Genomic DNA, 14,932 nt, shown 5'->3' with positions numbered 1-14,932 from the left:
TGGCAAAAGTCACTCTAATAACCCTGAAATCCACAGTATGTTCAAATTATTTGTTACATTGTTGAGTTTTTGTATGTGACGTCACAGCTTTCAAAGGCGGTTCAACATATATCGTAAAGCATGTAAAGTTGATCTGATTTCTGCAGACACAAGAAATGAAATTTAAACTATTTAAAATGTTATAACTACTTCAAATAAAAATAAATATATAAATATCTAGTTATTTATATATTCATATCGGTTAGGCAAAAAAAACAAACAAACAAAAAATTCACAGCATCAGTCATTTTCTAACACTCCCAAAGTTTGGTTTCAAAGCATGTTTATTTACACTCATAAAATATTTAATTAGATTGTTTGCATCTACACTTCATATTTATGCATAACTTTAAATAATTGCACACGCTCATTAAAGACCATACCAATACCTTTAGACAAAGGGTGGGGAGTACAGTCTTCGAATAAGCTATGGTTTGGCAAATAACAGTATGTTTAAATATATATGTTTACATATATGGCAAATAATGGTATGCTTAAATATATGTTTATATATTTGGAATAGTTAAATAGCAGCAATACAAAACTGAAGAAAGTCAGACAAAACAGCTGATCTCAACTCTGGTATCCCAGCACAAGCCTGAGAAAGCAGTGCTCTGAAATGACAACTGATATAAAACAACAAAGTAGCAGCATTGCAAAGAAGTTATAAATTAATAGTTTTTTTAATAAAAAAAAGTCTTATGTTTGTTTATTTGTTTATGTATGTAACAAGTATGTTTATTGGTCTCTATCCTGCTCATAGATGAAACAGTTAGCATTTCTCATACCAACACCTCATGCATCATTTAGGAAATCTAAACCTATGAATTATTCAAGTATAGATGGACAGTTATTGTACTATAAAACACAGTTAAGCTGTAACTTCAAAGAGTAGCACATACCGACAGTTATGATCTGAGCATGCGGTGTGTTCTCAAGACACACCAGTAATAATCTGTTGTCCAGCAGAGCAGCAGGGATCAAGGACGTGTTACTCCACAGGTGTGAAATGTCTAATAAGGGGCTCCTTAAAGTGCAGATGAAGCAAGCGATTCTTTCTGACATAAAGAAAGCACAGGCTTGCCGTTTCCCAGGATATGGTGTTAACTTTTATCTCTAGATGACTTCTGAAATAATGAGAAAATAATAAAGAAAATATTATTTAGTATGTACATTTTGTTACAGAAGTTGCTTTTGCAATTTTTGATTTGTATTATGGTTTAAAGCCAGATATGAAACATCAAATTAATTTTTTGGTTAGCAACAGATTAAGCCATAGCAAGACAATGCTTTCTGTTAGACGTCTCCGCAGTTCACTTTTGGATTACTGCAGTTAAGGGTTCTCTCACCCGCCTGCTGATGAGCCTGGATCTCCTCCAGACCTGCAAGAGTGCGGAGAGATCTGCGCTCCTTGAAAGCCACTGCAGGAAGTAGATCCTCCTCACTCCCCAAGCCGATCTTGGATGCCTTCGCAGGGCTAGGTAGCCTAATAACATCTTCTAAAGGAAGACTGGGAATGGGCTTCACGTTCTCATTTGGCAGAATGTCTTTCATTGTGGTACTGGATGAAGCAGGTTTCTAAGTATGTAAATAAGTAAATATAGAAATGTTGTTTCATGTTTGCACAGTGGCTTGGGAAAGAGAAATCAGAATCTTGCTAGTGAGAAACATAGTATTACATTTTCAGCAGCATCTGTTTTCCTTGTTCGTTTCATAATTTCTTCTAGTCGCTGTGGGGATAAATACAGTATATTGTCACAAAAATGGTTACTATTGGCTATTCATATTAGGCACGCCCAATCATCTTTTCTTTTTTTTTTGCCTGGATACAACACTGGCCTGTTTTCAGGGGGCCAGTGTGAGCAGCTATCATTCTCAGTGCACAGCATGGCTGACCTAGATTCACCGATGTGCGGCCATGGCTGCCATACCTTTTTCCTCTCCTGGCGCTCAGCCTCCTCTCTCTGGAACCTTCTCTCTCTCTCTAGCCGCGGCTGCTCTGCTATCACCCTCTGACGAGCCTCCTCCTCATCCCTCTTACGAGCAAACGACGGGACATAAAGGGTTCAATATTCTTAGATAAACATACAGCGACACAGAAGAAAATATGTGTGGTAAGCATTGTTCAATTCAGATCAATAGAAATCAATAATTCAAAATCAGTAAAACAAAAACATTATGATGTAGTTTTTGATTATGATGCAAAAGGCTTGAAATATTACTCAGATGCTTGAGGGTCCTGAGGACGATTAGGGGAAGCTAAGTGAGCTTTGGGGTGGGAGGACATTCTTCATCCTTTACCTGTAGCCGTAATGTTCCTTCCTCCTCGCTCTGCCTGCGAGCATCCTCCTCCTCAGCTTTCCTTTGTTCTTCTTCCTTCTTCCTCTTCCTCTCCTCCTGCTGTTGGGAGGCCCTTGCCTCTGTACTTACTCTTTCCACAGCTATCTGACGGGCTAGCCTGAAGTCTCAAACACACACACGCACACACACACACACACACAGGACGTAGGAATGTACGGCAATCAGGCAGCCCCTGTACTTCCCCCTCAGCCTAGTCTCCTTTAACTTTATCATTTACATATAATCCTTATACGAGTCAGAGTAAACGATTCTTTTCCTCACCTCTCTGACTCCTCTATCTGCCTACACTCCCCTTGCTCTGTCTCCCTCTGCAGCCGGGCCCGCCTCCTTTTCTCTGCCAGCAGACGGGAGGCCCGTTCAGGGTCTGTGGTGCCTGCTGAGGACCCGCCCTGGGTTCCAGCACCAATCAGACTCAGCGCTGAAACCAAAGCAGAGCAAAGAACAACTTTAGATTGGTTGATATATACAAAACGTAAGTTACTCTATCCAACCCACACCCAGTAGGGTTACTGACACGCAATCGAGATACCGTAGCCTGCCGGTTATATTGAGGGTTGTAAATCATTCGATCCAAATGGTATTTATGACAGCTGTATGTGTTTAGACCTTTGGATTTTTTGCTGCGTGCACAAAATGGCAAAAAGTGAAAGGAGAGTTTTTGTTCTTTCCCTCACCGCGGGCTGTCTGAGGGCATGCTGGAGAGAATGGGGGCCCAGCAGGGCCTGGTTTCAGCAGGACCAGCTCGCCCAAGCACAGAGCAGCTGAGAGGTGAGGCTGATGCTGAGGGGGTCGGAGCAAGCAGTCAGGCTCGGGATCCTCCTCCTCGAGGAGGGGGGGCAAGGCCTCGGGTTTGGGCGGGGCTTGTCTCAGAGGTGCTCTAATCAAAGCCCTTAAATAGCAATACAAGCAGAATTCATTTGATACGTATAATATTCAACTGTCATGGAAGTAAGTGTAGTCATTTTAACGAGGTATCAATATTAGTGGCATTTCTTACTTGTCTGTTAGGTATGCTGTTGAAGGTGTTGTTCTGTCCTTTACGACTGTGCCTGAGGGGAAGGTAACTCCAGCAGCTGCTGTATGAGACTGTGGATTTTTTTTTCCCCATTCTATTATTTCAAGGTTGCTGTTTGATGCCCAAAACTCATTATAGACAAGAGCAGTAAAATTGCAATTAAGACAATTAAACAACAAAGGATATCTAAGATATTACCATATCATGAGCAGTTTAAGGAGTTCTATATTTCATCCCCATTCTTATGGGGAAGGAGAAAGCTTACCTGGTCCTTGTGGGAGGCCCTTTGGCTGGAACTATTTACTCCAGGGCCCACAAAACTAGCACTGTTCATCCCAGAGCTTGCATTGCTGGGGTTGTTCACCCCAGGGCACGTGATACAGGGGCTGTTCACCCCAGGGCCCACGATGCTGGGACCCTTCACCCCAGGGCCCACGATGCTGGGACCCTTCACCCCAGGGCCCACGATGCTGGGACCGTTCACCCCAGGGCCCACGATGCTGGGACCCTTCACCCCAGGGCCCACGATGCTGGGACTGTTCACCCCAGGGCCCACGATGCTGGGACCCTTCACCCCAGGGCCCACGATGCTGGGACCGTTCACCCCAGGGCCCACGATGCTGGGACCCTTCACCCCAGGGCCCACGATGCTGGGACTGTTCACCCCTGGACGGATGACACCCCTGTGGGGAGGTTCACCACAGCTCTGCCGGAGTTTTTGAAAGGGTTTAGAGCTCACAGAGTGGCATGAAGCTGAACGTCGACACACATGAACCGCTGAACCATGGGGAAGTCGGTTTTTGGTTTAAATGGTGTATAAAAAAATTGGGGAATGAATAAATTGGGATGAAGGCATCCCAATGAAAGAAAGCAAAAATGATACGGGGTGAAAACAAGAAGAGAGAAAAGCAAGCAGACTGCCGTTAAAACAGTCACTTCACTTCATCAAACCTCTGGATGAGTAGATTTTCTCTTTTTAATACGCTTACTCTTCTAAAGTATTAAATTGTTACCTTCTCCTTTTGACAGGCATACAGCACTCCTGCTCCTGGCTAAGTAAGAGATTGTGGGAGTCTGGAGGCGGCTAACCAGGTCTACCTCCCACTGACTTAGCAAGCGGCGTTTAGCTAGAGAAGAGCAAAGCACAGACACTGATAGCATAGAGCCGAGTACGAAGGAGGGGAAATGCAAGGAGCCCAGGAGAGAGTTTTCATTTGCTGAAAAATGCATTAGATATTTACCGTTTGTGTTGCTCCTGGCACCACTCCCTCCCCTCTGAGAGCAGTTGACTACCCTCTGTTTGGCTTTCTGGCTCCTTTCCGTGGTCCTCCGTACCACAGACTCGTACCGTTCCTTAGCCAAGCAGTACAAGCGCACTTGGCACTCCACATTTCACAGATAGACCAGTAAGTGATAAAAATGGACCCTGATAAAATTGGACCCCGATGAAGGTTCCAGCTACTCAGAACAGTACTGGTCCCAGACTTACCCGCTCCTCTTTCAGCCTCTGCCGACGTTTGTTCTCCACAGCCATGCGCCTCCTCTCCTCTCTCTGCCTGTGCTCCTCCAGCTTTTTGCGGCGCTCCTCCAGATGCTGCTCGTAGCACCTCCGGGCTCTCTCCTCTCGGGCTAACCAGCCACGCTCCCGTGACGCTGCACACAGGCCAGACATAGGCCAATCTCACCTGGGTGCACCACATCTCCCTGATGAACGCAAATGGTTGTCAACCAGTAATGGTAATGGTTTCTTGGTGATTTTAAGGGGGGAGGGGGGTTTTCCGGTAGGGTTGAATACCGCGCTGCTTGAGGTGCTCCTCTCTCCGCTTACGAGCCAGTCGCAGTCTCTCGTCCACCTTTAGAGCGTGTGGCTCTGAGAAACGGAGAGCCATAATGTGACTTTCATTAGGACAGGAAGTAATTGCTGTAGGGAGTTTATAAGGTGTTATCATTATGTGTGGGCAGTGGGCTACAAATCATTGAAAAGCTGAGCAATTAATCAGTGTTATAACAGGCCTCACCCCAACATACAAACAAGACTTAGTTACATGTAACAGTCAGATTGACTAAAGTAAATATACTTGTTGAGCTGGTTTTTCAGATGCAAATTAGGTCTAAACTTAAGCTACTTAAGAATTTTTGATGGTGTGTCACTACCGAATTTATCTCACTATCAAAACTTCACTCTTTAGTACAAGACTAGCCATAATTCATGGCGAACAAAATTTCAGTTGCATGTTCAAACTCTGGAGCTAAATCGGTCACATGCTCTCTCATCTCTTTTGCTCAGATAAAGCATCAGTATCTCAGACCCTCTGCAGGATAATGCGAGGAAATGTTCTGCAGTTACTTCTGCTAATTTGACTGGGGGGAAAAGCAGCTCATAATGTCACTGTACCACTGCTGGCCGGCAGTGCTGACGGTCAGCCGAACTGTTACGCACCTGCGGCGGTCCCATTTCTCCCGTGGCTACCGATCCGTACTGACGTGACCACGGGGAGACCCAAGGCTGGTCGCATACGCTCGGGTTGGGACTCTGCGTCAGGGCGGGCCCCTGAAACACAGCACCAGATCAGCCTTCGTGTTCACGGTCATTCCTTTGACTGTTAGAATGGAAAAACCCAAACATATAGCTTGGTTTATCAGATTGAGGGTTAGGGTGTTTTATGGGCTGCAAGGTCATATCCACTTTGAATAGACCCAGATTGTGGTAGCGAGTGCCTTAGCAAAACAGTTATTGTCTGTTACAGTGCCGTATATGGTATTTGCATCACTTCTTATGCCCATAAATCCATGCCTTCTTTACATTATTGTGAGTATTTGATGATTAAGGCCAGTAACTGGATGTTCTAGTGAAGTGTTCAAAGCCTTCCAAGTAGAATGTCGCTCTCTATATCTCTGTTTGCAGCTTGAAGCCTGTCTCATGTGCATAATTAACCAATGTAACACAAGCCTCCATTGATTAAAAGCATGTCTCTGATGTATTCACCTCTCAAAACATGACATCTATGCATGACACATGTACCACAGCAGTCTGGACACAGCTCTTCTGGATTGTGTGGCTTTACTGATATAGAGTGACCATTAGACCATCTATGGCCTTAGGGGCAAGTAATTAATAAATTAGTGCATGAATGTTGTGACTCTTTCAAACAGACCTAGATTTGCGGTATTATGTTTTTGAAGATCAAGTCAAGGCCAGGCAGTTTGGGCAAAAATTACAAAGGCTTTCTCACGCTCATGTAAGAGCAGCTTAAGGTGAGGAGTGTCCCATGATGGCTTTTTGTCTCTCTCATGAATCAACACAGCCTGAGGCCTGCAGAGACCTACACAGACACCGTTTGTCACACAGAGGCTGTGATGAACGGTACATCAAGAGCACCTGACTTCAGTTCTCACTGAGACCATGAGCCCAGCATCAGCACAGTAAACAACAACAACAAGGGTGACAGGAGGAGTATTGATCTTAAGCTGGCAGCAACAGAACCCCGTATGATATGTGTATGAATACACCTATCTTTGGCACAAATATTACATAACAGACCAGCCATAATGTGACTGAGAAACACCACCAACTGGTACTAGGGAACTGGTAGTTTCACCAAAGCCATGAAAGCTAACATCAGTTATCATAATGAACACATCAAGAAAAAAGAAAAACAAAACAGAATTCTATACCAAATGTACATGTGCTATGTGTTTTTTGGTATGTCTGTATGCACAAGCCTACGCAACAGATTTAAAGGTCTAAGCTGTTACGGCATTTAAAGAGTTAATGCCATCTTATGATTCGTCTACGCATCAGGCCCACAGCCCTGGCCACCAACCTCTCTGCCTCCTGGACAAGCCATCCATCTTCTTGCCCTCCTCTGGACGTATGGAGAGGGCCGCAGTCCTGCCAGCCGGCCTCCAGTTGCTCTGCTGTCCGGCCAGGTCTGTGAACGGGGCTGGCATAGTGGCGCTGCGCCCGATCGCTGTGCCCACTGCAGGCTCTGCGACTCGTCTGCTCCAGTTGGCTGTTCCTCTGGGCTCGTCTGACTGCAAAGAGGTTTGTCATAAACAGTGAAAAAGAGAGAGAGAGAGAGAGAGAGAGAGAGATAAAAACACAGTTCCCATTCAGGATGGGGGGAGGCAGCTGATTCGGTACAGTCCAGTCTGCATCCCACTCCTACTCAGAAGGGAGGGTTCCACAAGTGAACGCACCGATAAACAAGGCAGACGTGAGTCGTAAGGGAGACGGCGCTACGCGATCTCCTCCCTCAAACCAGTGCACGTCCGCCGGACCTTCCGTCTCTCTCTGCCGGAGCTGCAGCGTGTCAAGCCGCTGCGGTTTGTTGTGGCTCCTTTTCCCCTTTAAGAGCGACGCTCCACGCAGCTGTGGGAGCGGCAGCGCCGGGGACGTCCGCGCGTGCGGCACGTTCGCGGCAGGCTGCGGCATGCGCGCGCTGCGTTCGGAGCGCAACGAAAAGACGAGCCACGCTGGAGCATTCGAGTATCGGGCGGTTGCTGGGGCAACGGCAAAATGCAAAGGGTATGCAAAGGGAGTGAGTGTTGGAGCGATATCGCCTGGTTGAATCAATAAAACTCAGATGGTTCGCAGGTTCTGCATTTTGCATGTTCATGGTCCAAGTGGCTTAGGATGCCTTTTAATACTTCTGGAAGTCCTCGCAGCATGACGAAATTATATATGGACAACATATGAATAACACCGTGATATTCTTTCAGATTTTATTCAGGTTTAAAGTTACAGAGAAACAGATGCCATATAGTTCAGATTGCAGTATTAAACATGGGTATCAAAATAGCATTATTTCATTTATGAAAGAATGCGACAGCTTTTAGAATGCCAGGTATTTCAGTGAGGAAGGAGGCAAACACAGTCATCATCTGCCATCTAGTGGTTGAAAACATTCATTGTTACTTTTTAAGTCCTTCCACAAAACGTCATAGGAATATCTCTTCTGGGGCAACATACATAAGCAGCTGTAGTAAATCAGCACAAAGGTTTGAGGTACTCTTCCTGGCCAGTCCTGACAACTCCTTTATCTCAAATTACTCAGATGTGGTGTAGATTCCGTATTTTTATTGACACTGCTTTTGTGTATATCTGCACATGTCCCCATGAAATGACATCAGGATTCCTGTAACCACATAGAAAGTAGATAAGGAGAGGGAAAGACAAAGGGAGAGGCAGAGAGGGAGAGAAAGAAAAGAGAGAGAGAGAGAGAGAGAGAGAGAGAGCGAGAGAGAGAGAGAGAGAAAGAAAGAAAGAACAAAAGAAAGAAAGAGTGGGAATGAGGAAGTGAGTGTGGTCAAACTTTTTTCCTCCCTTGCATTAAGGTGTACCACTGCTGTACAGGTGTGAGGCACTGACCGACGGCCACGACATGTCAGGGCTCAGCTAAGCGAGAAAGCTGTGAACAATGTCTATTATCTGATCACAGAAAAATGCAGGACATGCGTGTGTTAATCTAGGACTACTTGAGAGCTCATAAGAAAAAGGTCAAGAGGTCAAGAGCAACACCAGTGTGAGTGTGTCTTTCTTTTCTTTCTTTTTTGTTAAATAAAGACTTAAGTGTGTAAGGCCATCTGTACACACATTTGTTTTTAACAGGTTAGATATAAGGCCAACAAATAAAGTTTCATACTTTAATTTTCTATGCTCTGAGATGTCAGTTTCTGCTCCTTAAAAACAACATTGTTGGGTCCACAATGTGTACTTACTGACTGATAAGAAATGGGTTCGATATTCACGATGCAAGAAAAAGGTTGTCTCAAGTGCATTTAATTCTAAAGCCCAGTCATTTGAAATTGTTCATTCTTCTCAAATGGTACATTTTTCAAATTATTCAAATTTTGTTTTTGAATATTCCTCATATTCATTTAAACTAGTGAGCAAAGTCTGTGAAAAGGCTCCATACAACAAAAGGCACAGTGCCACATAAAGTATGAACATGCTGGGCTAGTTTATATAATAGACGTGTTAGGAGTGCCAGGCTTGTTCGAGTTCAGGACCTTTGCTCAACTGTGGTGTTTATCATTCAGTAAAGTTTACCCAGGGCAAGCCTCCTCCCCGCCTGAGTGATTTTTTATGCCTATAACTGATTATTATTTCATGCTCCAGGGTATTTCAGTGTCTCGCCATCAGTCAACACACGGCACCCTGATTAATATTCCGCAACCTTTCTTTAGAGCCCAGGCCTAGCGAAACTATTCCTTTGGGTTTGTCAAGACTAGATCCCAAGAACATTTTAATGGATGTATTCTTAGAGCCGTATGTAGCTTCAGGGGGTGTCTGTCACAGCGCAATATATACTTGCTTGACAGTTGCCATGACTCCTGATTTAAGCGCAGATATAGATTTTTGTGTGTATACAAGAGACTCGATCCAAACTCATGTATTCTAAAGAAACTCATAACTCATGCTGTTTTGCTTTGAACTATAGAAACAGTTATGGCACCAGTAATGGCTGCAGAATTCTGGGGAGCAGTGGGGCAATCCGGGGTTCCCACCCTCTCTCTGGTCATCCTCTTCATCCTCATCATCACACTCCTGTTTCTCTGCACAAGCTGTCAGAGGTGGGTGCTCGCTGGACCGTGTCATAACATCTCTGTGTGTCTCGGACCATGGGTTTGTAAAGCACAACGAGCTCACGAGTGGTGCTATATAACGAAGCCCCATGTCCCGCGTCCAGCCCTCGGGGCTGTGTTGGAATCCTGTCGTTCAGTGGGGGCTTTTCATTCCTGCTCACTTCAGAGCACCACAGGACAGCACAGTCACGTTTGTCCACTCCAGGAATTTGTCAGGAATTTGGAGTGGCACATTCATAGCAGCAGGACCCCAGGCCTAGAGTCAGGGTCACACAGATCAGGCACTGTCCGGATGCCGTGCAGAAAAAGAAATCTGGATTATAAATACTAGAAATGTGCTTGTTTTCAGGATTTCTTGGCATAGTTGGTTAGTGATAGTTGCTCTTAATGAAGCAAATTAACCTATAAATGATTAATAAGCCTGCAACTGCTTTAGATTATATTTTCATTCATTTAACCCACACTGTAATCCTCTATTTCAGTTTGTTTACTGTCAGCTTCTCTCCATAAAACAAGAGGTTTTACAATTGCAAGCTCTTCTTGTGCTAAAATAGGATGCACCTGTACTAGATCTGTTTTGAATAGCAAAAAGGGAAAAAAAAAAAAACCTGGCATAGTGGTAATGTGTGTAAATTAATCTAAAAATAACAGATTAGAACAATGAGAGGATAGAAATTCTATCTGCAGCCCAGATATATAAATGTATTTTTATTTATACTATGTGGATATTTGATTTATTTGTAAACCGATAAAAGTATTTTAGTGTAAAAGAATCTATTTCAAGTATATATGTATGATGGGTTGAAAAACTGCAGTTATAGTGGTAGCCAGCAGAGAGCAGTCAAGAGTTTCCATGATTGTAACCTTTGCTCTACTTTAAGATTACTTTATTTGTTGGAAATTGTATTTATAATCTGAACCAGCAGAGGGCAGTCCTTGGCTGTAGCGTTTGGACTTTAGTAACCTTTACATTAACTGTAGCATACTCGTATAGAATAACTAATGACAATATACAGATAATTAAATCAAGTGATACATTATGTACTGGGAGACAAATGCCAGCTTTATGTCTCATTTAAGCACTAATTCACATCAGTTTCATTTGGTGTTTTGCAGAGAGTCATATGATTTAGAGCACAACACTCCAGAGGAAAGAAATTCTTCAACACTTGTTAAAGTTGTAAGCAAAGTTATACAATTATATTTTTTGTTGTTGTTGTTGCCTTACCTGTCCATTATGATCTAATTTAACATTTGTGTAGATGGATAGCTGTCTATCTAGCTAGCTAGCTAGCTAGCTAGATAGACATTTACAGACTTTTAAATAAATACAATGTTTCAGATGTTTTAGAGTGACCATACAAATTGAGAACAATAGGCAAATCCTCCAAAAGAAATGGCTTTTAAAACAGAAATCTGCTCTGGTCAGGCCTCACTGCAAAATGCTCGACTGGCCATGAGTAATCCTGTTGCTGCTGACATCAAGAAAGATGAAAAGGGTAAATGATGTGACCTCCACCCATAATGGGGAATTACCCATCAGTATTTAAAGGACCAGCTCACCAACAAACTCTTTTCTTGCATTATCTTGTAAGATCTCAGTCCATTGTCTGAGGATGGGGCCACAGAATTCATTCAAGGGCGAGATGTCAAACTCTGGAGAAATCACAGGCCAGGCAGGCTTCTTTCCTTTTTCATCAAAAAGCACAGTAAAAGTGAAGTGATCCTGATTGGAAGTATAATTCATAAGTTGAAGAACTGTAATCTCGTGCTTGCACCCTGAGCAGAACTGTCAGAATAAGCCTTTAATGACCTTTTAAGTGAGTTTTACTGAAAGGTGCTTCTAGGTATGCCTCATGGATCTGTTTAATAACAATTTATCGCTTGATTCTGTGTGGTAGTATGATAGGTATGATACATGACATGCAACATAACATTATGATGCAATTGTGTCCTGCAGGTGATAACACAAAAGAGACAATAAATGGTCCTGGCCCTCCAACTACTAAGGGTATTTGAGAGTATGCACACTTGTCAAACTCATATATCTGTCCTTACCTTACTACTTCTCTGCACATAAGATTATCAGATTTCAGAAACCTTGTGTCTTTGATGTAATGTCCTACATGTTTTAAATTACAAGGTGAACTCAGAAGTACCAGCAGTGGGATTGCCAGATGGCAACGAATTCACACAATTTTCCAATGTTGTTGTTCCCTAAACAGGTGATAGCAATTACATCCTCAACCAAAGACTCAGCTCCATCCCACCTGCCCCCAGACCCCCAGTTAATGACTTAAAGCAGCGATCTGTCAACCAGACTGTATCTACACACACTGAAAATATTCTTTCTACAAGCGCTTGTCATTCTGAATTGCCTTACTCCCAAGTTTGTTTGGACAATCAGACTGTGCACACCTATGAAAGTATAAGACTGAAGAAAAGTGATGAGCCAACTGGCTCACTGCTGAATGCCTATGCCACACATAACTCCACACTGATGCATAGCCCACAAGGAAACGGGCCAAATCCATCGGCCACGCCAACGTTAGCAAAGGACCTGGATGAAGGCCGCGACTGTACAGATTTCAGCATTACTTATGCTGTATTAAGCAAAAATAGCAAGTGTTCCAGACCAGCGCCTGAGCTGCCAGTCGACACGGAAACAGAAGTTCCAGACCTGCCTTTTCCAGAGAGAAGCTAAATAAGTCACATATTTTGTGGGGTATCCATTGTTGCTCCTGAGAACCAATGCTACACAAAGTTTAGTACCAAGTTTAGTACCAACCCTAACTACGATGTCTGATTCAGGTCTTCAGGAGTAAGTGCATTTTATAGCCAGGTACGGGGAAGCTGGACATAAACTCTGCAAAACTAACATGTCGCTCATAAAATTTTAAACACCTGATTTTTCTAAGAAATTAAGCTACACAGAAATGCACTGTTCATAATAGTCCTCTCGTCTTATTGGTTAGGGTAGCGTATTTCTCAACATGGCACTGAAGACATACAGCAGTACCAGAATAAACTACACGACTTTGTAAATATATTTAGTTTAATAAGTTTTTATATAGCACCTTTCTCATATGCATACTCAATACTGTTTCTCATAGTACATACTCCGATGTATAACTCAGCAACTTCTGAAAATCTCTGTTGTAGAAGTTATTCAGAGAATAGTGCTTACTAAGTTTCCATAGAAGGAAACGTAGCTTAGTGCACTGAAACTAGTTTTAAGTGGATGTCACACAGGCACCAATCACCTGAACTGAAGCTTTGAAGCTTGTAGTCTAATAATTACATCGCTTAACAATAATGCTGTCAAGCACTTTAAATATGGTGAAAAGTAACCAATAACTTTATTAGCGCTACATTATTACTGGGTATACGAATTTAAAACCCCTTTCACAAGTTTAAAAGGTGGCTCCATGATTTGTAAAACTATTGCATCAAGGAAATGTACATGAACTGGCATCATCTTGCTTGTAAATACTGTTCTGCGTGCCAACAATTTATATACAATCACGGAAATGTAAGGTACGGAGTTTTTATCAAGAAAAGGATAAACTAGCCCATGCTTCGAAATCTCTGCTCCTATACAAGACGCGTTTTGTGATCAATTAATAAGTAGATGCTTGTAAAAAGGGTTTCACGGTTACATAACCAATACCACCGCGTGATTGAAAAAAATGTTACCACACACGTACAATGTCATGAAAGTAAAAAATAAAGTTTAAAAATGTGTTCTATCATGTATTTACATTCTTGATATAAAACAACTTCCACTTCAGCAATAAGGCCAAATTAACAACGATTTTAATTGGCAACCTATTCACAGTTCTCATGCATGTTGCCGTTAGCCTGTAGACATGCGTAACTACACAATTAAAGCACGATAAAAATGAACTGGAGCTTTCTTCTCACTGGCGGCAGATTCCGACCCAGACAAAGATTCCACTGCAGCGGAAACATGGATTTTTTTTTTTTTCCTCGCCAGGGCTTATTGATGAGGTTAGAATTCATCGGAGGTCTACAACGATGTTAATAACGCGGCGACGTGTTACCGGTGTATTCTTAATAAGTCATCGGCTATTAAGCCGTGGGCTATTTGCAGTCTGAGATCCGATTTTGGAGTTTCGTTCACATGCCGTCACCCCTAGGCGCTTAGGAGCTCCGTGAAACGTGAGACGTGCTGCAAGAGCTCGGAGGCGACCCGGGGCCTCATGCGTCGCCGCACGTACGCGCTGTGTCGCTGGCGCTGCGCATGCGTCATGACAGACCCACCGGGCTATAAAACATCGTATTATGTAATCTCCCGTTCCCTCCTTTCCAAAACGCGTCGGCTGTAGTCGTGCTCATTGTACGTGTGAAACGAGCACGCTCGAGCTTATGAAAACAAATCTTAAGTTTTGCATGCATGCTTTAAGTCACATAGGATATTAAAAAGCAAACGTGATTATAACCAAGGATCTGGATTGCAATACATGTGGTTTTAGTCTGGAATCTTTGGAGTTATCATGGGAGAGCTGTATATCTGAAACAGAGGTCTTTTGTCAATTCCAACTTCCTCTGTGTGTGTGTATGTGTGTGTGCAGGTGTATATATATATATATATATATATATATATATATATATATATATGCACATGCGTGTGTTTATACAACATGTATACATTGGTATACAATCACCACGTTGGTGCAAATGCACATTAACAAATACTAAGATATTCTGAAAAATGCACATCTTAAACGTGTTCATTGTGTTTCTTGGCTGTACCTGTACAAGTCCAGCGTAAACAAGTTGGAATCGTAGGGCGTGTGTCTTGGAAAACACCGTAGAGCCAATGAGCGTTAACATCCTTACCACATGGTTGGGTTGTTTACTACAAGAGCCCTGAGCCCGCTGAAAGGAGACAGGCCAAAAACACGG

General features: G+C 43.1%; 2 protein-coding genes across 9 annotated transcripts; one reads left to right on the top strand and one right to left on the bottom strand.

The window, feature by feature from the left end:
• Positions 1 to 305: 305 nt before the first annotated feature.
• On the bottom strand, positions 306 to 14,930 carry map7a (microtubule-associated protein 7a). Of its 8 annotated transcripts, XM_081721462.1 has the most exons (17): positions 13,928 to 14,487; positions 11,567 to 11,692; positions 7,616 to 8,553; positions 7,240 to 7,450; positions 5,856 to 5,966; positions 5,211 to 5,285; positions 4,905 to 5,068; positions 4,429 to 4,768; positions 3,681 to 4,192; positions 3,398 to 3,543; positions 3,075 to 3,289; positions 2,662 to 2,818; positions 2,341 to 2,497; positions 1,971 to 2,075; positions 1,719 to 1,769; positions 1,389 to 1,617; positions 306 to 1,166 (listed from the first exon to the last, which is right to left on the bottom strand). In XM_081721462.1, exons 4-17 carry the CDS (start codon positions 7,364 to 7,366, stop codon positions 1,156 to 1,158), a joined length of 2,400 nt encoding a protein of 799 aa, XP_081577588.1. In that variant the 5' UTR covers positions 7,367 to 7,450; positions 7,616 to 8,553; positions 11,567 to 11,692; positions 13,928 to 14,487; the 3' UTR covers positions 306 to 1,155. The 8 variants fall into 8 exon arrangements, 6 of the variants coding, with proteins under 6 accessions (XP_081577588.1, XP_035388447.2, XP_081577587.1 ...); XM_035532554.2 differs by lacking the exons at positions 7,616 to 8,553; positions 11,567 to 11,692; positions 13,928 to 14,487 and adding an exon at positions 14,780 to 14,927 and having other exon boundaries at positions 4,429 to 4,542; positions 4,657 to 4,768; XM_081721461.1 differs by lacking the exons at positions 11,567 to 11,692; positions 13,928 to 14,487 and adding an exon at positions 14,780 to 14,865.
• LOC118242325 (uncharacterized) lies at positions 8,585 to 12,707 on the top strand. The gene is made up of 7 exons (XM_081721877.1): positions 8,585 to 8,940; positions 9,859 to 9,991; positions 11,120 to 11,183; positions 11,433 to 11,502; positions 11,599 to 11,679; positions 11,964 to 12,014; positions 12,229 to 12,707. The coding sequence occupies exons 2-7, from the start codon at positions 9,867 to 9,869 to the stop codon at positions 12,705 to 12,707; spliced, it is 870 nt and encodes a 289-aa protein (XP_081578003.1). The 5' UTR covers positions 8,585 to 8,940; positions 9,859 to 9,866.
• Positions 14,931 to 14,932: the final 2 nt, after the last annotated feature.

Source organism: Electrophorus electricus, chromosome 10, assembly GCF_041902795.1.
Source record: "Electrophorus electricus isolate QZ-2024a chromosome 10, ASM4190279v1, whole genome shotgun sequence".
Classification (NCBI taxonomy): Eukaryota; Metazoa; Chordata; class Actinopteri; order Gymnotiformes; family Gymnotidae; genus Electrophorus; species Electrophorus electricus.
This window is presented reverse-complemented; position numbering and strand designations above follow the sequence as displayed.

Bases quoted from the DNA above. Each gene is read 5' to 3' on its own strand.
- LOC118242325 (XM_081721877.1), top strand. From the start codon at position 9,867: ATGGCACCAGTAATGGCTGCAGAATTCTGGGGAGCAGTGGGGCAATCC. The intron at 9,992-11,119 runs GTGGGTGCTCGC...GGTGTTTTGCAG, and splicing joins CTCTGCACAAGCTGTCAGAG to AGAGTCATATGATTTAGAGC. The intron at 11,503-11,598 runs GTAAATGATGTG...TTATCTTGTAAG, and splicing joins CATCAAGAAAGATGAAAAGG to ATCTCAGTCCATTGTCTGAG.
- map7a (XM_081721458.1), bottom strand. From the start codon at position 14,860: ATGTTAACGCTCATTGGCTCTACGGTGTTTTCCAAGACACACGCCCTA. The intron at 4,769-4,904 runs GTAAGTCTGGGA...TGCTTGGCTAAG, and splicing joins AGAGGCTGAAAGAGGAGCGG to GAACGGTACGAGTCTGTGGT. The intron at 2,498-2,661 runs GTGAGGAAAAGA...TTGAGACTTCAG, and splicing joins CAGATAGAGGAGTCAGAGAG to GCTAGCCCGTCAGATAGCTG.